General features: G+C 55.0%; 1 protein-coding gene across 4 annotated transcripts in view; it reads right to left on the bottom strand.

The window, feature by feature from the left end:
- Positions 1 to 24,093, bottom strand: part of PDE2A (phosphodiesterase 2A) — a 100,987-nt gene that overhangs the window by 13,613 nt on the left and 63,281 nt on the right. For 3 of the 4 annotated variants that reach the window (XM_030917464.1, XM_010366884.2, XM_010366885.2), the window contains 8 exons: positions 20,052 to 20,141; positions 16,478 to 16,566; positions 7,680 to 7,789; positions 6,774 to 6,829; positions 1,467 to 1,526; positions 596 to 749; positions 361 to 413; positions 75 to 149 (listed from right to left, as the gene is read on the bottom strand). In XM_030917464.1, coding sequence (XP_030773324.1) covers positions 75 to 149; positions 361 to 413; positions 596 to 749; positions 1,467 to 1,526; positions 6,774 to 6,829; positions 7,680 to 7,789; positions 16,478 to 16,566; positions 20,052 to 20,141 — 687 coding nt within the window. The remainder of the gene's footprint in view (positions 1 to 74; positions 150 to 360; positions 414 to 595; positions 750 to 1,466; positions 1,527 to 6,773; positions 6,830 to 7,679; positions 7,790 to 16,477; positions 16,567 to 20,051; positions 20,142 to 24,093) is intronic. The other variant, XM_030917465.1, reaches the window with a different exon arrangement.

The following is a 24,093-nucleotide window of genomic DNA, read 5'->3' as shown; positions in this document are numbered from 1 at the left end:
GGGATTTCCCCCTCGGAGACCCGAGTTCCTCCGCCTAGCCCCGACCCAGCTCTACAGTGGACCTGGGCCCTCACCTTGCAAGAAAGCTGGAGACTGTCCTCCGACACCAGCAGGAGGCAGCAGCGGGATGCCCGGGTCTCCTGCTGCAGCTAAGGGAGGGACAAGGGAGGGCGAGGGGGTGACCGCGGAACCCGGCCACCCCACTCCCCACCTGCCCCCCTCTCCGGGGCTCTTCAGGGGGGTGGAGGAGAGGGGAAGGAGGGACATCGTAATCGGAACTGAGATGGAGGGCTCAAGGGGAAGTTGGTCCCCGGAGGGAGACAGGACGGGGAGGTGGCCGGGAGGGGCGCAGAGACTCACGTATTGGAGCACTTTGAGCTGCAGGGAAGAGGCATCCAGGTCGTAGAGTTCCCCTGCAAGGACCAGGCGCAGGTCAGAGAGAGGGCCCCTCCGTACCTCCGTGTCCGGGTCCCTCGGGCGCCGCTCAGCGCCGCGCCGGGCCAGCCGCCGGCTCCCGGGACCGCCTAACCCGCCCACCTCCCCTCCAAGTTCTGCCCGGCCCCGCCCTCGTGACCTGCCCAGGCCGGGTCCTCACCGCACAGTTGCAGGATCTTGCGGTCGCGGTCGGTGTACGCTGCCCCGCCCTTCTGGTCTTCCACCGCCCCCTCCGGGGGGTTCTGGACGGCTCGGGGAGCCTCGCTGGGCCGGCGCTGCTGCAGGGCCTGCACCCTCCGCAGGGCCACCAAGGTCTGGGACAGGCCGAGCGGTTAGCGCGCCGCTCGCCCCACCCTCGCTGCGCTTGCTGCCGCGGGATTCCTGCCTTTGCTCCCGCCGTTCCCTCTGCCTGCCGCGCCCATGGACCCCGTCGCCGTCCCAATCACCTCATCCCTGGACTCTACCTTCCTGAGGGCTCCCCCGGGGGCTCCCCCCGCCCCTGGAGCGTCCAGCGGTCCAGGAACAGGAGGGTACAGGGTCTATCTCCATCTCTAGCCCCTAGATTCTTCCAAGACAAGATGTTAGATTTCTGTCTCTAGCCCCCTCAGGAAGTCGTAAGTCCTTGTTAAAGTCACAAAATCATAAAGTTTCAGGCATGAAAGAGACTCAGTATCATTATGTGGAGGGTTCTTTCTAAATACAGATGCTCCTGGACTTAGGATGGGGTTGCTTCCCCATAAATCTATCGAAAAGTCAAGAAATTGTAAGTTGGCAACCGTGTGTATTTACAAGGTATTTGACCAGTTTTGTCTCACCACTGCCCTAGGTCAGTCGGTGCTATCATTATCCCCATTTTCAGGTGTGAAACTGAGGCTCAGAGAGGTTTAGTGACTTGCTCAAGGTCACACAGCTCAAAAGCATCAGAGCCAAAGCTAAAACCTAGGTCTGTCCAGCTCCCTGGCCAGAACATCTTCCCACCAGCTGTGATAAGGGTCTTCAGCCTCATTGTACATGGCCCCACTCCCACTCACATGCTTCTCCACTGCCTGCAGGCTCCATTCCTCATTGTCACTCAGCTGGCCACAGTGCACCTGGAGGGATGGGAGAAGGGAACTAGCTGTGACCTCTCCCAGTGTCTGTCTCTGCCAGCGTGCCCTCCCCATGCGCAGCACACACGGGTCCCCACCAACACATACACACTCCAGCCTGTGGGCCTCAGTGATAACCTCATCTTTCTGACACCCAGACAGCTCCAGGAAAATCCCCTCCTGTAGGAAGTCTCCTAGGACTAACCCAAAGACGTGAAACTTTTTTGTCTCTGCCTTTTCAATCACTGACTTATCAAGAGCACAGCCCAGGTGTATGGTTCAGGGGATGGAGGGACCTTAGACCCTTCTTCAGCTCCCAACCTATGGAGCTCTGCAGGTCCTGATTTTAGAAATGGTGGTATTAGCTTTAGCCTCCCAGCTCTATCCTTTCTGAGTTAGGGTGTGAGCTTCCCCTAAGTCCTGGATAAAGGAATGGGTTCAGTATGATGCACCTGCCATGGTGAGGATGGATGGGTGAATGAATAAATGGATAAATGGGTTGGTGAAGTGCTTTGCCTTACATGCGATTCTCACCACTGTGATGCAAGCCTACACCTGGCAGGCAAGACATGGCCAGAAAACTGGAGTGACTTGCCCAAAATCACACAGCAGAAAGTGGCAGAGTGAAGACAGCACCACCCACTCCCTCCCGTTCTCTGCCCATACCTTTCCCCCTCTAGATCCACTCTCTCCACCACCCCCATCATCCTGTCCCTCTCCAAGTTCCCTGTGCCAGTCACCAGGGAACTCAGCCCATCTTTCATACTCTGTGAAGTCCCTTCCCCGACCCCTACTTGGGTGCTTGTCGAGGAAAATGAGAGACGGTGGGGAGGGAGGGTGGCAGCCTAGGGACCCACTACAGGTCCTGCCAGCAAGGCTCCCCACCTGCGTCACTAGCTTCCGGAGCCCACTCAAAGCTGCTCACCACCTGCAGAGCTCCCCACAGTGCCTGCACTGGGGGCCCCTCCTTTCTCCTCCCTCCCCAGTCAGCAGCCAATGCCTGCCTCAGCTCTGGGTCTCCTGCCAGGAGCAGATGGGGAGGAGGAGACCAGCAGGTTCTCGGGAAGCTCACAGTCTGACTGGGGCGGGATGAGTAGGGGGACATGACTGGGAGGAGGTGTGCAGCCTCATACCTGAGGAAGGAGAGAGAAAACTAGGCGGGTAGCTCAGAGGGGAGGACATTTGGAAGGCTTCCTGCATTGGCATGGGGAGGACAAGTAGACCTTGAAGAGACCAGGACACTGGCAGTAGGTGGTTTAGGGAGACTAGGATCCAGGTAGGGGTGTGGTCCATAGTACCACAGAAAGAAGGGCCTTGAGTGTCAGGCTAAGGAGTTAGACTTTAGCCTGAGAGTACTGGGGAGCCATGGCAGACTTCAGTATCTGAGGGCCACTGTCTTTGGGGTGTAGGGTGAATTTGAGGGAGGAAGATTGGAGGCAGGAAAACCTGGAAGAGACCTGGGCTGTCAAGGATGGTGTTGAAACTTAAGCTCTGGATGAGGTTCAATTTGTGACTCCTACGGGACAGCAGGGGCTGGAGGGAGGAGAAGCTGGGGCTATGGTTCATTTGCATATGGCTTATATAAATATGTTGGCATTTTACTGTTAGCACATGGAGGAGGACATGGTTCTTGTTCCTTCCACCTGGTCCCATCTCTCAGGAATAGAGAAGTCTGGGACCCCTCTAGGGTTGTGGGGGCAACCAGTTCCTGGGCTGCCTCGGTCTGCCTGCACTCAGCATGTGCACAAACACACACATGTACACTCTCATGAAGAACGTCAGGCCCTCACACACATGCATTTACACTCAGTCACCCATGGAGGTGGTACACACACACACACACACACACACACATACACATACGGAGCAGTCACAGACACAAAGACATCCACACATCCACCCTTACAGTGTCCACAGCATCCCCACAGGCACATTCATGCCTGTACAAAGGAAACTTAGTTCACATACTCAAGAGCCATGCACATGCACCTGGCACCCCCATATACAAACACACACAATCGCCCCAACACACTCATGGCTTTTTGTTCACCAACAGGAACACACACTTGCACCTGCTCTTGCTAATCAAGGCAAGTGTCTGGGGCCCAGTGGGAACACTCAACAGTGTGCACTGTGGCTGTACGAGAGGGTTAAAAACCCAGCACAGCCCCCAGGTCCCTACCCTCACCAGGTTGAAAATGGGTAATGGCATGAACACCCCATCCCCGTGCAGGGAGCTGGTGTGGCTGGTGCAGCTGGGGGAAGGGTGGGCACAAATCAGGCATCAAATGCCAGAGACCAAGGGCTGCCACTCCTCAAAGAGACTTATTATCCCAGGATTAAAGAACAGAGTCAAAGACTCTTTCCACACAAAAAAATCTGCAATCAGGGCACCTTGAGTGGTGAGCTGTAAAGGCCCAGAAGTCAGCCACACAGCCCTGCACCTGGCTGGCATATTCCTCAGAGAGCCCGCGCTGACTGCGTCCTCATCGGGCCCCAGCATTCCTTTGCAGGACTCCCTCAAGGGGTTTCCTTGCTAGCCCTTGCCATCACATGTGATCCTATCCTTATTTTGCTCACTTGTTTTGCAATATTTTTGTTATTTTTATTCTTTTTAGAGATGGAGTCTCACTCTATTCTGCAGGCCAGATTCGAACTCCTGAGCTCAAGGAATACTCCCACCTAAATCTTCCAAGTAAATGGGGTCATGCTCACTTTAGTGCTTGTCACCAAGACAGGGCCTGTCTAATCTGTCTTGGTCACTTCTGTGTTCCCAGCACCTAGCACACCATGCCTGGCATACAGTGGGTACTCAAGAAATAGTTGTTCAACTGATGGATGAGTGGGTGGATGGGTAGGTCGATCAGTGGATGAATACTAAGAGCAGAGACTCAGAGAGGGGAATGGAGCTTGTCGAGGAAGAAGCTGGTGACTCGAGCTTCCCAAAAGATCAGCCCTGTGGCACTCCATCTACCTTCTGCACCCTCTGCCCTCAGATTCTGGCAGCAGCTGGAAAGTCTGGGGCTGCCTGTGCTGCTTCTGGGAGGCAGTGAGATCCTGTGGGCCAGGGAGCATCTGCCACACGTGTATGCCTTGGGGAGGGGCATCCTGGGGAAGTGCATTTCCACAGGAGTGGGAAGGTGCAGGCTTGGAGGAGAGGCAGATGTGAATAATCGAAACACCTTTCAAGAGCTCTTCCCTGCCCAGGGTATTTGAGGAGATGAAGGGATGGCTGTTGAAAACTCCTGGCAGCCAGAGCCCAGCTGGCTAGCATACTACTCAATAGCATGGACCCCTATTTCAGCTTCCCCAGGACCACACTCTCCCCTCAGCATACCACCCCTTCCCCCGGCCTCCTTCCTGCCTCGCTCACATTCCTCCTCTGCCTAGAATCCCCTTTCCCTTCTTCCCTGCCTGTGGACCTCCTACCTGTGCCCCAAGGCCCCACACAAATGCTCTCTCCATGAGGCACCACTTGCCGCTCCAGGCTCTGCCATCAGAGCACCTGCTGGCAACAGTATTTCATCTGGCCCGTGGTGGAGAGGGTGTTCCCACCTTCCCCAAGACTGAGAGCTCCCTGAAGGCAGAGTCAGCTCCCGCACCCAGCCTGCCGCAGGATCACAGCAGAGTTCTACTGGGTGAGTTAAGTGTAAGTGATCTGATCCCACCAGCATCCCTGAGACACACACACACACACACACACACACACACACACACACTGGCCTCTGGCCCAGCCTTAGCCAAGGTGAGCAGAAGCCATGGCAAGCATTCTGCCCACAAGGGGAGTAACCTTCCAAATGTCTTCCCCTTGCTTCCCTCCTGACCCCGTCCTCACAGCCGCAACCTAAGGAAGTCCTTCTCAGGCACCTGGCACCCCAGGCCTTTTGCCCTTAGCAGAGAAGGAGGTGCTCGACCCAGCCACCGCCTCCCAACCCCCACCTCTGCACATAGCCCCTCATCTTGGTGCCCCTCAAAGCTGACCAGCCCTGGGAGAGACCAAAAGCAAAGAATAGGGGGAGGCGGCCCCCTGAGAACTCCATGCAACAGCAGCTCCATTCCAGAAGCTGGGGGTGGGAGAAACAGCTTGTGGAGAAACCAAGTAGCGGCCTCGGCTCCCTCAGTCAAGCAGATGAGTGTGGAGGAGATCCAGCCAAGTACCCCTCCTCTCCTCTCCCCTCTCCTCCCCTCTCAGCCATCCCCCACTCCCACCACCCTCTCCTGCCAGCAGCTCAGAAAGGTCAGGCGCCTGGGAAGCCTTTAATTCCATTTTAATGAGCTGGAGAAGAGTCCCTGGGGAACCAACACCTGCTCATTTATCTGTCCATGCCCCCAAGCCTGCCCTTTACTGGATGGCAGCCCCCTTGACAGAAGCAGAACCCCAATAATAGCAATTTGGGAAACTCATCCTTTGTTTACTAGGATAGAACAAGAGTTTGAACCCCCACCTCCATACAGGAGAAGAAACTTAAAAGAGCCACAGAATCTCACCCCCACAGGCTCTGCACTTCCACAACCCCCTCCGCGGAGCAGAAACCCTGGGAACTCTGTGAGGGGCTGCGGAGGGAGCCTTGCCTGGGTTCCGGGGCTCTGGCAGAGCATCCACCACTTCCCACTAACACTCCTTCCTCAGCCACTCCAGGAAGCCTGCCTAGCTACCTGTCTTCTGCCCAGCCTCAGCCCTGGGTCTGGCTGGCCTACCCATGGCCTTTCTCCCCTCAAGGGCCCCAGCTCCAGCCACTCCAAATCTCTGGCTAGTTTTCCACACTGTCTCTGTTGGTCAGGCCCTTAGGTCCATCTGTCCCTCCGCAGCCTCTCTCTTCACACCTCACTTGGTTCATGCCCTCCTGGACACGGTCCCCACCCCATGTGGACGATCCCAAAGAGAAACCAAGGTTAGCGCTGTGTATGCCAATGGCTGGGCCTTCTAACCTCATGGGGGCTGAGAGTCCAGCTGGGGCTTGCACGTCCCTCAGAAAGCTGCTGACTGGGCCAATGGCTTCATCCTACCCATTCGAGGTGGGGCAGAAGGCTGGGGTGTGGGAGATGCCCCAACTCCTCCCACTCCCACACCCCCACTTCCCCTCACTCCATCCTCACTTATGGCTCCCATCTCTCTCTCTCACACACACACATACACACACACACACACACACACACACACACACACACACACGCCCCAGACAGGCTCTATCCACCACTCCCTCCCGTGGTCTCCTCTCCCCACATCCCACCACCTAGGCAGGCTCTTACCAAGATGACAGCTGCCACGGCCCCGGCCTCCTTGTCCACTAGCGGTATGACCAGCACTGAGGGGGAGAGGGCAATGAGGTGCTCCTGCAGGGCTGGTGAGGCTCAGAGATACCAAGCCGGGACCCAGGGCGGGGACACAAAGATGTAGACAAAGAGAGGCCAGGACAGAGACACAGAGAGACCCCAAAACCCACAGAAACATAGAGGCGGGTCCTGAGGCAGTGACAAAAACAACCTCAGCAACAGCCTCTGCACGGAAGGAAACCCCTTCACTCAACAACCTTCTCGTGATCCTCTCAGGGTTGCAGGGAGGAAGGCAGGTGAGGCTGAGCACCTCTATTTTACAGATTGGGAAACTGAGGTCTAGAAAGGGGAAGTGACTTGCCCAAGATCACACAGCAAGTCAGGTCTCCTGACTCCCAGTCTTGTGCACTTTCCACATCGAGACAGAGGACAGAGACCTAGAGAGACTGAGACACGAGGCAGAGAGAGACATGGCGGACAGGAGGCATGGAGGAAAAGAGAAAGAGAAATAGGGCCAATGACAGTGACAGAGAGAGTGTGAGAACAACTATAGCCCCATCCAGCATCAGGCACAAGCACATCACAACCACAGCCACGGGCCACTGAGCCCTCGCGTGTGCCAGGCTCTTAACATGCATGATCTTACTTGCGCCTCCTTGAAACACCCCCTCAAGGTAAATACTATTGTCCCATTTTATAGTCAGGAAGTTGAGGCTCAGAGAGTTTAGTAGCACAATAGAGAGAGAATTAGATGGAGGGATTGCTAGAGACACAGAGCAAGAGAAAGAAGGAGACAGAGATGGAGAGGGGTAGAAGACAGACATGACCTGGAGTGCAGGGGCCACAGTCCCTCCCTGCCCCTGCCCAGCCCCTGGCCCTTACCTTGGGTATGAGGAGCCAGTGGAGCCACCAGCCTGGCCAAGGGCTTCCCTGGCAGGTCTGAGAGGCCCAGCCCATTGCAGCCCAGCCGCTTCTGGGAGATGATAGCCTCCCTGAAAAGAGGACATGATGCCACCTTGAGAGCTCCCAGCTCAGGGAGGAGCAAGGCCTGGCCTGGGGACACAGGAAAGTTTGGACCCTGCACATGTGCAAGGATCTGGGCAAGCTGACCTGCCTCAGGGTGGACACGATGACAGCAAAAGTGAAAAACTAGGGGACCCTGGCCCCTATGTGGAGAAACAGGCAGCCACAGTCTGGCCTCTGGTGCCCCTTGCTGGTAAAGGCTCAGGTGGGGCCCTGCACAGATCTTCCAGGCAGTGAGAGAGCACAGGAAGTAAATGCAGGGGCTCAGAGCTGGGCTGCCTGCTACAATCTGACCTTAGGCATGTGACCTGACCTCTCTGATCTTCCCAAGGAGAACTAGGGTGGGGAGAGAAGAACCCTCCCCATCACCATCCTCAGAAAACAATTGTTGATCAACTGTTAGTGCTAAGCACAGGAGGTAATCATCATAACTAAAGTTTATTGGCCATTTCCTACGTCCCGTGCACAGCCCAAGCAACTCACATAGATGAACTCAGAGTTCCCAGCAATTCTATGAGTTTGATATCTTCATTTTCAGATGGAGAAGCTATGGCACCAAAAGGCTAAATACTTGTCCAGGGTCACACAGTGAATAAGTGGTAGAGCCAGGATTTGAACCCAGGCAGGTGGTACCAGGGCTAGGTCTAACCACTATGCTGGAAACTTTCCAAATACCTATGGAGGTGTGAGCTTTGAACGGAGGGCAGGTGTGAGTGTCAGGGTATGACGGTGGCAGAGGGGTGGTGGGAACCAAGGCAGGGGAGGTTGGCATGGGAAGAATGAGTTTCTCTCTATCCCACCACACAACCCACCTCCTCTACCCCCTTGGCCTCTGGTTCAACCTGCTTAATTAAGCACCTGAGTTTGCACCAAATGTCACTCCTTGATGATTAATTGTCCTGGGTTCTTCATTCCTCATGCTGCCTCCACTTAATTGTGCTTGTAGGAACTGCCTGGCCTGGACAGAAGAGAAACCTGGGGAACTGTGTGCATACAGTGTCACTAAGGGAAGCCCAGCAAAGGTCACATGAGGAAAAAGAGGGGGTGGCCTGCAAGTCACAAGCTCACTAGGTCACAGACTCTAGACAAAACAAGGACCAAAGAAGTTGAGCATCTCGTTCAAGCTCACGCAGTATTCTGAACCAGGCCCATTCCTTCCCAGCCACTTTAAGTAATCCAGGATCTACAGGAACTGGTGGTTTCTCCCACCTTCCAGCCCTTACACCCAGGATCTTTAAGGTTCCTGGAGTGCTGGGCTCCAGTTCCCGGCTGTCCACATTGCCAGTCACCCCAGGAAGGAGAGGGACGTAGGGCGGCAGGAGGGCAATGGGAGCCACGTTTCCTGATGATTAAACGGATGAGATGAAGGCTGAGGCTTCATGGAGGCAGTGGGTGACCCCCGGCCAAACCCTGCCCAGCTCCTTGGCCTCGGACAATCTGGTTACCCGGAGGCCACAAGGTGGCAATGGTCCTTGCGTTGCTGGTCAGTGCGCACTGCAGCCTCATCCTGCCGACCCCTAACTATTCCCCTCCCACCCTTGGACTGGAGCTGTCTTGGCCTCTCTCCCAGGACCCTGATGAAGGAATCTGTCCTCAGCCTTCCTTCTCTTTTGCACAAAACCCCTCCGTGCTCACGGCCTCATGACTCTCCAGCCCTCACTCATGAGCTCCAGACCCCAGATACTCAAAGGCCACCTGGAGCCTCCCACCCATGTCCCTGAGGTGGCCCAGGGACCCCCATCCCATCTGAATTATTATCTCCACTCCCCCCACCTCACAGCAAAGCAGCACAACCATCCACTGGGTCCTTTGCAGCTTCTCCGAAAACCTGCCTTCTTTCCTCACCTCCCCATCCGATCAGTGAGTCACCTCCCAGGTATCACCCACAACTGTCCTCTGCTCTCTATGCCCAAGTCACTGCCCTGCTCACGTGGAGACACCTTTTCCCCGAACCCTGGAGCAGCCTCTCCCCGAGCCTCTAGCTTCCTAGCTGGGTCTCTTCAATTCATCCTCCATGCCAGAGCAAGAATAAGCATTCTAGACTAAAAACCTCAGGGGAGGGTTCTACTTCAAGTCTCTCATTCCACTGGGTCCTTCTGGGTCAGGTTCAGTGCTGAGGGCTGAGGGCTGAGGTGAGCAGAGGGGTCAGACACATGCCCCACCTGAGGAGGCCAGGGACATGTGGAGATCGACATACAGACCCACGCTTGAGTCAGGAGATGAGGGCTCTGCCAAAGGCAGGAAGCGCAGGCCCCAGCCCGCCCAGGTGCAGGGTATGATAGAGTCAGAGAAGGCTTCCTGTAGAGGGAGACACCGGAGTTGAGTCCTAAAGGACACGCAGGGTTATTGAGGCAGACAGGAAAGGACGTCCAGGGAACTGCATGTGCGAAGGCTTGGAGGCGAGAAGACTGTGTGCCTGCTGAAAGGTACGGCCACAAGGAGGTTGGTGTGGCTGGATAGCCGAGAGCAAGGCTAGACAGAGGCCAGGGTCCTATGGAGCTGGGCTTAAGCCTGAGGGCAGGGGGAGCCCTGGGAGGGATTTGAGCAGGGGACGGTAATGGTCAGGTGATTTCAGAACAATCTGATTGCGCTGCCTGGGTAGAACTCTCAACATAAGGAGATTGTGATACTGGAAACCTTGTCTCAGTGAGGGTCCGATCATCTTAGTGGCCCTGGACAAGAGAGAGGCAGGGCTGGGATAGACCAACCTTGACTAAGCCGAGATGGCCCCAAGCACTGGGGCTTCCAAGGACCCTCAATTCTCAGGAAGCCTTGGCACCTTCCTCTGTAGTCTGCTCTCCCCCAGCTTTGCAGGACCCCACAGCCCACGCTCACCTTACTCTATCCCTGTGGGAGCCCCTTTCCTCTGCCATAGCCCTCCCAGAACTGCTGTCCTCCTGAAGGCTCCAAAGATGCCCACAGACTGCAAGGGGGAATGTGCCGAGGCTGAGTCTCCCTCACCCACATGGGAGTGGGAGCTTCTTCCACTGCTCAGACCCCCGATCGCTCCTCGCTCAACTTAGATCAGCTCCCTGCTCCACTCCAGTTCCTCCCTTACTACTCCGCCACCCCCACCCTGCCTTCCAGGCTCATGCTTGGGCTTGTGGGGAACTCCACCCCCCAGGGCCAGCTGCCCAGGCGAAGGCTAATGACAGCACTGGGTGCCTGGGTGGTCATGGCCTGCCCCACTGAAGATAAGGACAGATGGGCACAGAGTAAAGAGAGGAATAGGCGTGGATTTTATAGCAGTTCCGTCCCTTTAACAACTATTTGTTTAATGGAAAAAGAATCGAGGGAAAGGTTCTCTGCTGGTAGGGCCAACAGCCTGGAAAAAGCTGGGTCCCCTGCACTTCTCTGAGCCCCTGTGTGTGTCTTTCTCAGGTCCTCTACTTTGGAGAAGCCCCTTCCTCCAACACCCACTAGGTCCCAGGCATCAGCGAGCAGCCAAGCCTGTTGCTGAGCCCATCCTCCCACAGAACCCCATCCCCCCAGGGAACCCCCACCCTCACTGAGCCCCCCGACTCTCACTAAGTCTCCACCCCCTCACTGAGTCCCCATCCTCTCACTGAGCCCCAATCCCCTCACTAAGCCCTCACCCTCTCACTGAGCCCCATCCCCTCACTGAGCCCCCATCGTCTCACTGAGCACCATCCCCTCACTGAGCCCCCATCATCTCACTGAGCCCCCATCCAATCACTGAGCCCCCATCCCCACACTGAGCCCCCATCCTCTCACTGATCTCCCATCCTCTCACTGAGCCCCATCCCCTCACTGAGCCCCCATCATCTCACTAAGCCCCCATCCCCTCACTTAGTCCCCATCCCCTCACTGACTCTCATCCTCTCACTGAGCCCCCATCCACTCACTCAGCCCTCATCCTCTCACTGAGCCCTTTCCTTTCACTGGGCCCCCATCTTTTTACTCGGCCCTCATCCCCTCATTGAGACCCCATCCACTCACTCAGTCCTCATCCCCTCACTCAGCCCTCACCCCTCACTGAGCCCCTATCCTCTCACTGAGCCCCCATCCTCTCACTGAGTCCCATCCCCTCACTCAGCCCTCACCCCCTGAGCCCCCATCCTCTCACTGAGCCCCATCCCCTCACTTGGCCTCATCCTCTCACTCAGTCCCCATCCCCTCGGCCCTCATCCCCTCATTGAGCCCCCATCCCCTCACTGAGCCCCCATCCCCTCACTGAGCCCCCATCCTCTCACTGAGCCCCTATCCCCTCACTAACCCCCATACCCTCACCAAACCCTCATCCTCTCACCTAGCCCTCATCCTCTCACTGAGCCCCATCCCCTCAGCCCCCATCCCCTCACTGAGCCCTCATCCTCTTAGCCCTCATCCTCTCACTGAGCCCCTATCCCTCACTGAGCCCCCACCTTCTCACTGAGCCCCTATCCCCTCACTGAGCCCCCATCGTCTCACTGAGCCCCCACCCCCTCATTCAGCCCCCATCGTCTCACTCAGCCCCCACCCCCTCATTCAGCCCCCATCTTCTCACTCAACCACCATCCCCTCACTGGCCCCCATCCTCTCCCTGAGCCCTCATCCTCTCACTGAGCCCCATCCCCTCCCTCAGCCCCCATCCCCTCACTGAGCCCTCATCCTCTCACTGAGCCCCCATTCCCCACTAAGCCCCCACCCTCTCAATGAGCCCCCACACTCTCACTCAGCCTCCATCCCCTCACTTAAGTCCCTACCCTCTCACTGAGCCCCTCACTCTCACTGGGCCCCAATCCCCTCACTGGGCCACCCCACTCTTACTGAGCCCTCATATCCTCACTGAGTCCCCATCCCCTCACTGAGGCTGCCCACTGTCACTGAGCCCCCACTCTCACTGAGCCCCCAGGACCTGGACCGTCTTTTCGCCCTCCTTCCCCCAGCATGTGAGGATCCTGAGATGGGAGCAGACCGTTCCCGGTGTCCTCCGAGACAAACCCTAGGGATGGTCAGATTCTGTAATGAAAGACCTGGTCAGTTTAGGGGAAGAAATTTCTAAGGGATGGGCCCTGAGGACCCCCAAGTGGTAGCGGAGGGAGACAGCCAGTCTGGGCCAAGGTGGGCGGTGGGTGCTTCAGTTGCAGCTGAGAGGCCTGAGATTTTTGCTGCACTCAGCAGCAGGTAATCAAAGGCTTTAAGATAGCAGGAGACACAAGAGGAAGGCGGCAGAACTGGGGCCTGAAACAGTCTGGGAGATGGAGGTGGGGCACCAACAAGAGGGAAGTGAAGCCTCCTTTCAGGAAGACCCTGGCCCAGGCAGCCTTCCAGGATTCTCTCCTCTCCAGCTCTGAGGCCCTTTGCAGCCCTTACAATTCAGAGTCTCACCAGCCCTCAACATCAGAATGTTCAGCCTATCATTTTACAGAAGGGGAGATGGAGGCCCAGGGAGAGGGCATCGATTGGGATTGCAGCCCTGTTGTCCTGGATCCCAGGTCTCTGACTCCCAGCCCAGGGTTCTTCCTGTGAACAGACCCATCCCTAAGGGAGGCCAATATGGCCCAGACCCCTTTTCTGAAAGTTGGCTCCTTCTCAGTGTCAGGGAACTGTGGAGCAGGCTTCCCCAAGAGGGTTTCTGGTCAGGCCATGAAAGATAAGTAAAATGGGATTGACTGAAATGAAAGTGGAACAGGAAAGGTCTTTACAAGGGAGTGAACAGCCCTTGCAAGCACCAGAAGACAGGAAAGCCAGACACACTGGGGGGATGCAGCTGGGCATCTGAGAGCCTGCAGAGTGGCAGGAACAGGAGCAGGTGGGGCTGGGAGCTGGGGCGGGGGGGCCTCCTCACTCCCGCCTTGACCCTTTTTCACCCTGCCTCTCCCCACACCGCCCTGAGCCCATTCCCTGCCCGTTGCCTCGGGCCTCCTTATCTGTCTTTATGATTCAGCCTCCACGCCACACCTGCTGCTGTTTGCCAGCCGTCCAGGGTTTCCTGGAGGAGCACCCTCCGCACACCCCCACCTCCTCGGGCACTGCGAGAGCCTCAGGCTCCATGGCAGCCTGCAGGTTGGTCCCTCTCCCTCCTGGGGGGACCAGAGCCACAGAGGTCACCATCTGAAGGACCCTGTACCCAACCCCACCCATTTCACAGAAAAAGAGGCCAGAAGGGAAGGTGTTTTCTCAAGGTCACTCAAGGCTAATCGCTGGTTGGGACTTGGGGGTGCAAGTAACAATCATTGAGCTCCTACTGTGTGCTGGCCCCTCTGCCAAGCACTTGGCACCTGTTATCCATTAAGCCAATAGACCGGGCTGCAGGTAGGAAAGCAGAGAGACAGGGAGGGGGCCGAGCTAGAATCCAGACCTGTCTGAATCCCATTCCAGTGCTCTTCCCTCTTCCATACACCTGGGTCTCAAGTCCCCATCCTGCTGGGAGCTCCTGAGAGCAGGGCCCAGCCAACCCTGGGGCCTGTCCGCCCTAACTGTGGAGGTGGGCTCACCACCAGACACCAGGCACAAAGGTGGGCAAGCAAAGCTCAGATACCAGAGAGAGCACTGGGCCTGGGCCTTCACCCCAATCCTTTATCAGGTAGCAGCTGAGCGTGGCAAGCCACTCACTTTCACAGGGGCCATGGAAAGAATTCCTGTTTGGGGATGATGACGGGTGTGTCCTGATGATGGGTATGTCCCCTGGGAGGTCCTCGCTGCCGTCACCCTCTTGTCTTCTCATCCCCTGGCCCTCCTCCTGGAATCTTCAACCCCTCTCCCAGCAGGCACTCACCTCCCCATCTCCACTGAGCTCTGGGATAATTGGATTTGAACATTCACTTTTAATTGCTGTTTTTTTTTTTTTGTTTTGTTTTGTTTTGTATTTTTTCCAAAGGGCTTACTGAGTCTGAAGTGGTTGGAGGGAAGATGCTGAAAGGGCAGCTGATGCCAAGGATCTGAGCCCTCTCAAAGATTCCTGGACCACAGATACGCACCCACTCCACATGCCCAGACAGCTGAGGGGAGTATGTGTGGGTCCCGGGGGTAAAGCAAACCTGCAGGCTGCCCTCCAACTGCCTCCTGAGCCTGTTTTCCTGCATCCCTCCCAGGAAGGCCACCCAGGCTGCTTTGAGGAGCCTTCCTGGAGGAGTGGAGCTTATATGAAGCAAAGTTCTTTAGAATTAGAGGTGGGGGTTGCTGGAGGAGAGCAGTTCTTTAGAATTAGAGGAGAAAGGGGAACATGACCACATGTTTCCCGTTAAGATTCTAAAGACCTTTCAGACGATCCTCTTACAGATGGGACATGAAGGCTAGAGAGAGGTGGCAGTGGCTTTGTTCCCATGCTCTTTGACTGGAGAAGTTGTTCGGGGAAGGTGAAAGGAGCTCAGTGGGAGAATAGGAGGTGGGAAGGTGACTATCAGAGCTGAACCAACTCCTTCCATGGGAAAGGGCTGGGGAGAGACCAGCATCCTAGAAACCAGGGTTTCCAGCACCAGGAGGGGCCTCAGGACCATGAGTCCAGCATCCTCAAACAGGAACTCTTTCCATGGCCCCTGTGAAAGGTGAGTGGCTTGCCAGGCTCAGCTGCTACCTGAAAAAGCCACATCCCTGGATCACTTGGCCTGCTGGAAAAGCCCTCCTCATAGGGGTAGAGAGCTGCCTTCTGGGGCACCCCCACTGGTGCCCACTCTGCCCTCAGCTCCTGCCCAGTGCCCCCTGGGCCCCACAATGGCTCTGCATTCAGTGCTTAGCAGGCGATGGCCACATCCTTCAGAGCCCACCTCCTCCCAGCCCCATGCCTGCCCTCAACATTTTCTCATCTGATAAGTTCCACTTCCTCTCACTGTCCCCTAAATGGCCAGGAGTCAGAAGACCTGAGTCCTAGGCCTGGCTCTGCCTCATACCTGGCATGTGACCTTGGTCATGTCTCATGATATCCACTCATCTGGAAAATGAGGAGGCTGAATTAAATGGGCATCGAGGTATCACGGGGCCAAGTGCACTGATCCCAAGATCCTGAAGTCAGTGATTCCAGCATTCTCTCACAATAGTAATCCCCAACAATCCGCAACAGATAGTCCTCACCACGGATCAGGCCTGACTTAAATGCATTTACATGTGTGACACACATTTAATCCTCCCCACAATCCTATAAGTACCATTAGTATCACCATTTCACAAACAAAACTGACGCACAGAGAGGTTGTGTCATTTGCCCAAGGTTGCACAGCTAGTAAACAGGGAGCTAAGATTCGAACCCAGGCAGTGGGGCTCCAGAACCCTCAGCAGGACACTGCCTCTGATCTCCCTGTTCTCAGATGCAGTGAGTTGGCACCGTGAGCTCCTGCAGGCCCAGGATGCTGGGATTCCAAGTCCAGCCTCACAGTAGTTCTCACAGCATGCTAGTGTTCTAACTGATAGACCCCATAGCCCCAATGTTCTGAAACTCTGCTCTGAGGAGGCCGCAGCCATTTAGAAGCAATTAGAAGGAGAAAATTCACCATCACTTGGTACTTTCTCTGTGCCTATCCATTTCCCCAACAAAGAGAAGACATTGCTTCTGCCCTTCTATGCTGGGGTCAGCAACCTGGCCAAGGAATCCCACCTGGCAGGGAGGCAGAGATCAAGGTTGGATGGGGAGGGTCAGACCAGTTGACCTTGGATGGTGCCTCAGCCCTGAGAATCCTTGGCCATGCAAGAGGGCAATGGGGGTGCAGAGAATGGCTCACCAGACTTTCCCCTCCTGGGGCAGTTCATGTGGGGGGTCCTCACACACCAGCCGGGACTCCCCATCCAGCAGGTAGGTGTAGACAGTTTCCTAGGACAGAAGGCACTTATGAGACCCTGTGGAGAGGTCCTCTCAGCTGCCCAGTCCCAGCCTGCACGCAGGGGTCTGCGGGGCAAGGTCATAGAACCTGTGGGAGTGGAGCTCTGGCAATGATCTGTTTGGTTTTCTCTCCAGGTGATTCTAAGATGCAACCAGGGCAGCAATACACCTTGTGAACTAAGCGCCTCATCCCCTCCTCTTGGAAAGAATTCCAAGCAGGCAATTCCAAGCAGGATTCATCAACCTGCGACTTTCTTTACCACCCGAAACCCAACGTGCCAGGCAAAGAATTTGAAGGACTGAAGGTGCAGACAAATCACCTCCCATCCGGGGATATTTCCCTGCCTGACTCCAGCCTCAGACATTCAGCAAACAATAACCGAGCATCCACTCTGAGCTGTACCAGGGATGGGGCTCGGAATGCTCCAGAAAGCATCCCTCCTTCAACTCTACAAGAAACCACTCACCCATAACCCCAGCCAAGGGAGGAGCACAGAGCAGGGCACTGCATCATCCTCCGTGGGGGCTGGAGAGGGCTTCTTGGAGGAAGTGACCTTTCAGCTGTCACTGAGTGGGAATTAGACACATTCAGGGAGTGGGCAGGGTGCAGAATGGGCTTCCAGGCCTTGTTGCAGGTACACAGGTAGGTCCAGAGGTGTATAGAGCATGGAACATTTAGGAACAGACAGTGAGGGAAGGGGCACCAGGGATGGGCCCGAGGTCAGTAGGGCTGAGTGGGATGGGCCTTACGAACAGAACTGGGGGCAGGACAGGACGTGCGCAGGGAGACGTGAGCAGATTTGTATTTTGGAAAGATTGCTCCTCAGAGGGAGATCAAAGCTCTTGCTCTTTAATCCTCCCTCCCCAAGGGCCCAGAGCAGCTCTGGCCTCAGTTCCAGGCCATGTCTTGGCAGAAGTAGTTGCCCTCACTGACCTACAGGCAAAAATCTACATTCCTTCCAAGCAGAACTGGCAACCCTTAGGGATCCCTGACCAACCCCCATGCAACACAGCCTTGACCACAACTCTGCTGTTTTCTCTGCAGGAGGGTGGAAAAGGGTTTGCCTCCCAGCTGAGGGTATCCTGGAGGACTTCGGGAGGAGGTGACAGTGGAGCTACGTCTTGAAGGCCCACACTCAGTAAATGTGGAATCCTTCCCAGAAGAAGCAGTTGCCTTCCATGACTCTGAGAGTCTGCAATCCTGCCAGCCACTCTCGCTGTCATCGGCTGTCCCCAGCCAGCCCCCACTCTCTCCCAATCCCCAGGAGATGCCTGGCCACTACTTCCAGAGACACTGAGCCAGGTTCAGTGGTGGGTGTGGCATGGGGTGGGAAAAAGGCCTGAAGGGAGTGAGAGGGGCAGACACACTCTTGTTTGGCTGGAATGAAACCTAAGTGGGATGTTCAGGGATAAAGAATTCAGTGGGAAGGAGGCCGCCCACTCCTCGGCTATATCTAGCCTCCTTGTCATCCATTTCTTCAGCAGCCTGGGAGAGGTCTGAGTTATTTGGCCCAAAGAGGTTAAGAGACCAGGCAGGGTCACACAGAAAGTCCTGCCCAGGCAGAGGGAGGGGTGGGTAATCCATGGGGGCAGAGGGGGACAGATCCTTGCTTCACTTCCGGATGTCCGGATGTCTCCCACCCCCTCACTCAGTCCTCTGGGTTAAAATTAGCTGAGTCTATTGGAGAGAAGGAGGGAACCATTTCAGACACATCAGCACCATCTGCATTCGGGGCTGCCTGCCACAATGGGTGCTGATGAGGAAGCCAGGTGCCAGCAGCTCTCCTCCCTGGGCGGGGGTCCCCTCCCCATCTCTGCTCCCCTCCCTGGGGGCAGCAGAGCAGACCTCAGCTCCCTTACCTCACTGGGGGCTGAGCCCCTCTGTGCAACCAAGCCAGGACTCCTGAAAGTCAGGGCTTCCCTACCTCCTATAGGTCTCTTGGTGGGGCCAGGGTTGACATTTCCCACTGTCCCAGGAACCTGGACCACAGCTGTCATCCCAGCCCCAGCTTTGGGGAGACAATTAATCTGTCACAGAGCATCTAGACTGGCACAGCCACCAGGGCACCCTGCCTGTGAAACAGAGCCAGTCACTTCCTCCTCCCGCCCTAGGGCAGCCTCAGTGGCCACAGAGGCTCTCGGGGCAGCTCTGCAGAAACTGACCTGCCAGCTTCCACCACCCTCCCTTTCCAGATGTGCCTCCACCCCAGGCCAGATGTAGATGTTGCCTTAGTCCCATCCTTCTCTGGGAGGATTTATTTTTGGGCTCCAACACGCCACCCACTTCCTACCAACTTCACACTCAATAAAGCTCACTCATTAGCCCTCCTCCTGGGCTCTGAACTTCTAGGAGGTTTGGGGAAGGCAGAGCTGAGGAGAGAGAATAGGGGTGCTTAGATACCAAGTCTCATTTATCCCTGTCATGCTGTGTGACCTTGGGACAAGCGCCCTCCCTCTCTGGGCCTCCGGTGGTTCATCCATCAAGCAGATTCAGGGACAATGGGCTCCGGAGGGATGGGAAGGTCACATTCTGAGTTGGCCATGTTTCCTGGAGCAGAGGCTGCCCTTGGCAGTGTTTAGAGTAGGGAAGAGGACATTTAAGGCTATCGGGACTCAGTCAGGGCATCTTCTCCTCCAGGAAGTCTTCCATGCCCTTTAGGCTAGATCAGACTCCCTTCCCCAGACTCCAAAAGTCCCCTGCTTCTCTCTATCTGGCACAACTGACAACCTGCTATTTTGGGCCTCAAGGGCCAGTTTACCCATCCTCCTGCCTAAGGGATGAACAGTGGCCATTGAAGCCAGGTTGGGGAGTGGCCTGGAACAGATGACAAGAGGCACAATCTCCCCAGTAAGGCACTTTGGGCTCAAGTAACCATGATCACCATCCTCCATCTGCCCCAAACCTGCAACTCATCCATGGTATTGGGATGGGACAAAGAGAAAGATGCTAAAAGGCTGCTAGAGGTCATTTTTCCAGCCTCCTGTCTCCAGGCAGGGCACTTTAACCCAATGCACGTCTATTCAACAGAGCTGAGCCCTATTCTAGTACCTCCCAGACCTGGTTTCCGGGAAGTTCTTCTACATGTCTACCCTCTACTTCTCCTGCTGCATGTATTCCAAAACCCAGCTGGCTCCACCACGTCCTGTTATATCCTAGGTGAATCCCTTTCATTATCTGAGACACAGCTTTTCCACTTAACCTCTAAGGCCCCTTCTGGCTCAGCTGTTGCAGGATTCCTATGCAAGTTCATTCCTTGGTGCTTCGCTTCAGGCTTCCTCCTCCAGAAAGCCATCTCAGAACACCCACCCAGACCCTTCACTTCCCCATGAAAGTCCTCTTTCTTGGGGACTTTCTTGGGGAAGAGGAAGGGACCCTGCCTCTTCCTTCCTCCTTGGCCCTGAATGAGGTACAGCGTAGAGCTGGTCAAAGGCTTAGGGGGCGGGGTGGGAAGTGTGGGGCAAGGGCGGGCACCTACCACTCGGGGGAGCACAGCTGACAGGGCCTCCTTGACAGCACGTTGCAGGCCCGAAATGTCGATGACAGAGCCCAGACTCAGCAAAGCATCCTGGAAGAGAGGAGAGGGCAGTGAGGGGTTTTGCCGGGCAGGCCAGGGCAGACCCATCTGCCCAAAGGATTGTGAGCAAAACCCCCCAGCTTAGTCCAGAGCCCAGGGCTTTCAGGCACAGGAATCCCAGGATCTTAGGATCTCAAAATCAAACAGTCTTAAGGCCACAGAAGGTTCAAGTACCCTCATCTTACAAGTGAGGAAAATGAGGCTCAGAGAAGGGCCAGGGACTTAGTAAAGGCCTCACAGTGAGTCAACAGGTCAAGCCTGGCCTAGACTCTAGGTCCCTCGTTCTCTAGTCAAGGACAATTCTGGCATAGTAGGGAAACCACAAGGCTCCAAATTAAAACAAAACAAGCAAACAACAACAACAACAAAACACCTAAATTTGAATCCTAGCTCCACTGTGTATGAGCAGTGAGTGTCTTGGTTGAGTCACTGAGCCTCAGTCTCCTATCTGTAAGTTGGAAGCAGCTGGGGCTGTTGCCCCCTACAGGCTGACATGAAGACAATATGAAATTGAGCCCTTAAAAATGAAAATAAAAATGAATCAGAGCCCTAAAAGTGCCTCACAGAATGCCCAACACAGAGTAGATGCTCAGCTGAATATTTGCTGAAGCTGGGTCCCGCTCACTTTCCCCAGAAGGAAGGTGGTCTCACCTAGTCTCATTTTTCCAGCCTAATGAGGGGCTGGGTTGAGAGTATCAAGAGCCTATGGGGTGCATGACCCATAAGGTGGGAGAACAGTTGGGCCATCCCTGGCAACTATAGGAGGAGAAGGAGACGTCAGCCTTGACTGCCTCACAGCCTTCCCATCCCAGGAACAGAACTCGTCCTTGCAGAGCCGGAACGGAGACAAAAGTCCCTGCTTCTCGCTCTATTAACTTGGCCAGAGCCATGGGGATCAAAGAGAAAGGTAACAGAACAAAGGAAACGAGGGCCAAGGCAAGATCGTGACTCACACCATCCACCAGCCATGCCCTCCCGCAAGCCCTTGGAAGTCCTTTCAGATGTCTTCCCAGTGGAAGGCTGGGTCTGTGTTCAGAGAGCAAAGTGATTAACTGCAAGATGAAGGAGACATGGCTGGGTCCCCATTCATGTGAACATGATATGAAGTTGAGTGTCTTAAAAGACCACAGCTCAGCATGAGCCCACAGTGTAAGCATGACTGGCAGGAAATAAAAATGCTCAAACTGCAGGTCATATTAACAGAGGTATGTTAACCCAATTGGGAAAATGACAGTTCCCCCACTTTTACAGTCTAGTTAGACCATCCTCTGTCCATTGTGTCCCAGGTGCTGACAAGATGAAACTCATCCAGAGGAGGCGACCTATGAATGGAGGTAATTGGAAACCAAGTTTTGCATGCGACTAAGACTGGATAACCCAGGGATGCCTCATCTAAAGCAGAGAAGACCCAGGGTTATCAGTCTCCAACTCCAATCTCTCAGACCCTCCTAGATGGGGGATCTGAACTCTGGCCCCATGGACAGCCTGGGGACCCACAGGATTTCACGGGAGGCTGGCCTTAGTCTAGTGGGATGAAGGACCTTCTTCCAAGCAGGGCCACACTACAAAGGCATGCTACAGGTCACCAGGAGAGAGGGAGCAAGTGAGCTGCCCATCCTCAAGGGTGCACAAGAGTGGGCTGAATGCCCATTTGCCAGAAAGCTCCATGCTGGGCTCTAAATGAAGCCTTGCATACAGGCTTCAGCTCCAAATTTCACTCCTGAGTCTTCTTGGCTGCAGTTTCCTCCCCTACTCCCATGCAATCCTGTGTTCCCAGGAGGAGGGCAGCAGTGGGCCTTCTCCCCAGCTGCTTACTGAGCATCACTTTCCCCAATACCCAGGCTTCCTTGGTCCCTCCCACTGCTCAAGAATGAAGACACATATCTTGGTCATGGGAAGATGTCTGCCGTCAGACATCAAAAGCTACTGATTCCAGACAACACAATACCCAAATTGGATCACTTGTCCTTTGACCCTTAGGCTCCTCATCACAGCACAGACACCTTCAGCACCACACAGCCACAGACCCCCACATCCTTGCAGACATCCCAGCATGCCTTCAGACACCATCCACGTGCGCACATACACACACATGTTCTCACTGGTACAGTTCCTTACAGATTCACAGGGCAAGAGCTCGAGTGATGCCTGTGTACAATACACACAGGATATTATGGCCTTCCAAGGTCAATTCTGAAGACTAAAAAGGGGAGGAAGAGCTGATGCCCCCAATACTCCCAAGACAGTCTTCCAGACGCATGCTCCCCAGACCAGGGCTCTAAAGACAGTGCAGAAGGTGGAGTTAGTTTATGTCTATTCCTTCCTGGAGGCAGAGGAGTCAACAAGCTGACTCCTGAGAGGCCCTGCCCTTGGTGGAGTCTGACGTACGTGATGTGGACTTGGGGAAGAGAGACCCAGGTGACAAAGTGAGCCTGATACAGAGGAGAAATTTTTCAAAGTCACAGGCTTCAGAGAGCTAAGTCTCCCCATTTGACCGATGAGGAAGCTGAGGTTCAATGAGAAGCAGTGATCAACCTGTGGTGAGCCAGCCAGTCAGGACAGAGCCAGGTCCAGAACCCAAACCTCTGGATCTCAAGCCCCTGTCTGGTTCCTGCTCAGCACCTGATCCCCAGCTCCCACCCTAGGGGGCTCAGAAAGAACAGTCTGTCCTTTGTTCTGATTGGTGGACTCCTCAACCTGCCCTTTGCTTCAATTGGGGAATGCCCTCAACTGTCCTTTACTGGAATTGGTGGGTGCCTGCCTGACCTTTGCTCTGATTGTTCAGTCTTCTGTGACTTTTCAGGCCAAAGGCAGGATAATAGCAATAAGGAGATCAGGAAAAGAAAGTTGGGGAGAGTTGGGGCAGCAGCAGGGAAGGGTTTCCCATCCGTGCCAGAGTGGACTGGATGGCAATGTGACCGATGAAACCCAAGGCTCTCTGCGGGCATCCCTCTGTCAATCTACCTCCTGGTTCTGCCCAGCCTGCCCCAGGAGTGGAGGGTGTTGGGTGCAGGAACTGAAGCTGGGAAGAGCCACTTCAGATCTGGCACTCAAAGGGGCCTTCAAGGCTTGCTCAAATGCCATCTCCTCCATGAATCTTCCTCAGATCTCAAAGCAACCTCACCCCATTGCATCAATTCAGGAAACAGCTCAAATTGCAAAGCCCATGAAGTGTGGGCTCAGAAGGAAGAGTCACTGCTTCAGTGAAGGAAGGAGAGAATCAGTGGGGAGCAGCTGAGAATGGGAAGCAGGGAGATTCCTGAATTGAAGGCACAGATGGGGAGTGAGGCTCAAGTCAGGGGGCTTCAATCTTAAAAGGAAGAGGAAAGGAAAAATACAGACACAGCTTTACCTGCTCACATGCCCATCTACACATGCCACACAAATACATATTGCCATGCAAACGCACAGGCTCTCACATAAACACGCACACAGACAGATCAAAAGGCAATCATATATTCAATGCATACACAAGGCTGCACTTAGGCATGCACACCACATACACACACACACACACACACACACACACACACACACACACACAGAACTCAGGCTCGGGATGGGGTGAAGGAAGTCACATTTCCTGCCTTCACAGCTTTTTGGAACAAATATCAGTATAGATATCAGCATAAAAACCAGGCAATTTCCCAGACCACAGGGGAGAACTTGTGGTGTGTAGGAAAGAGCCACAATTTCCAGTCCTGTCCCAGATTGACTACAGAAGTTCTGTGTGGCCTTAAGCAACAACTTTCCTCTTCTGAGCCTCAGTTTTCTCGTTACTAAAAAATGGATCTTTCTAGCTCTGCAGCATATAGTTCTATGGTTTTGTGGTTTAATTCAATGAGGCTGGACAGATGAGTGGGTGGGTGGATAGATGAATGGGTGCAGGATGGGTTGGGTGTAGATGGATGGTGGATGGATGGGTGGGTGGATAGGTAGATGG

Source organism: Rhinopithecus roxellana, chromosome 15 (assembly GCF_007565055.1).
Source record: "Rhinopithecus roxellana isolate Shanxi Qingling chromosome 15, ASM756505v1, whole genome shotgun sequence".
In the NCBI taxonomy this organism is placed as follows: Eukaryota; Metazoa; Chordata; class Mammalia; order Primates; family Cercopithecidae; genus Rhinopithecus; species Rhinopithecus roxellana.
This window is presented reverse-complemented; position numbering and strand designations above follow the sequence as displayed.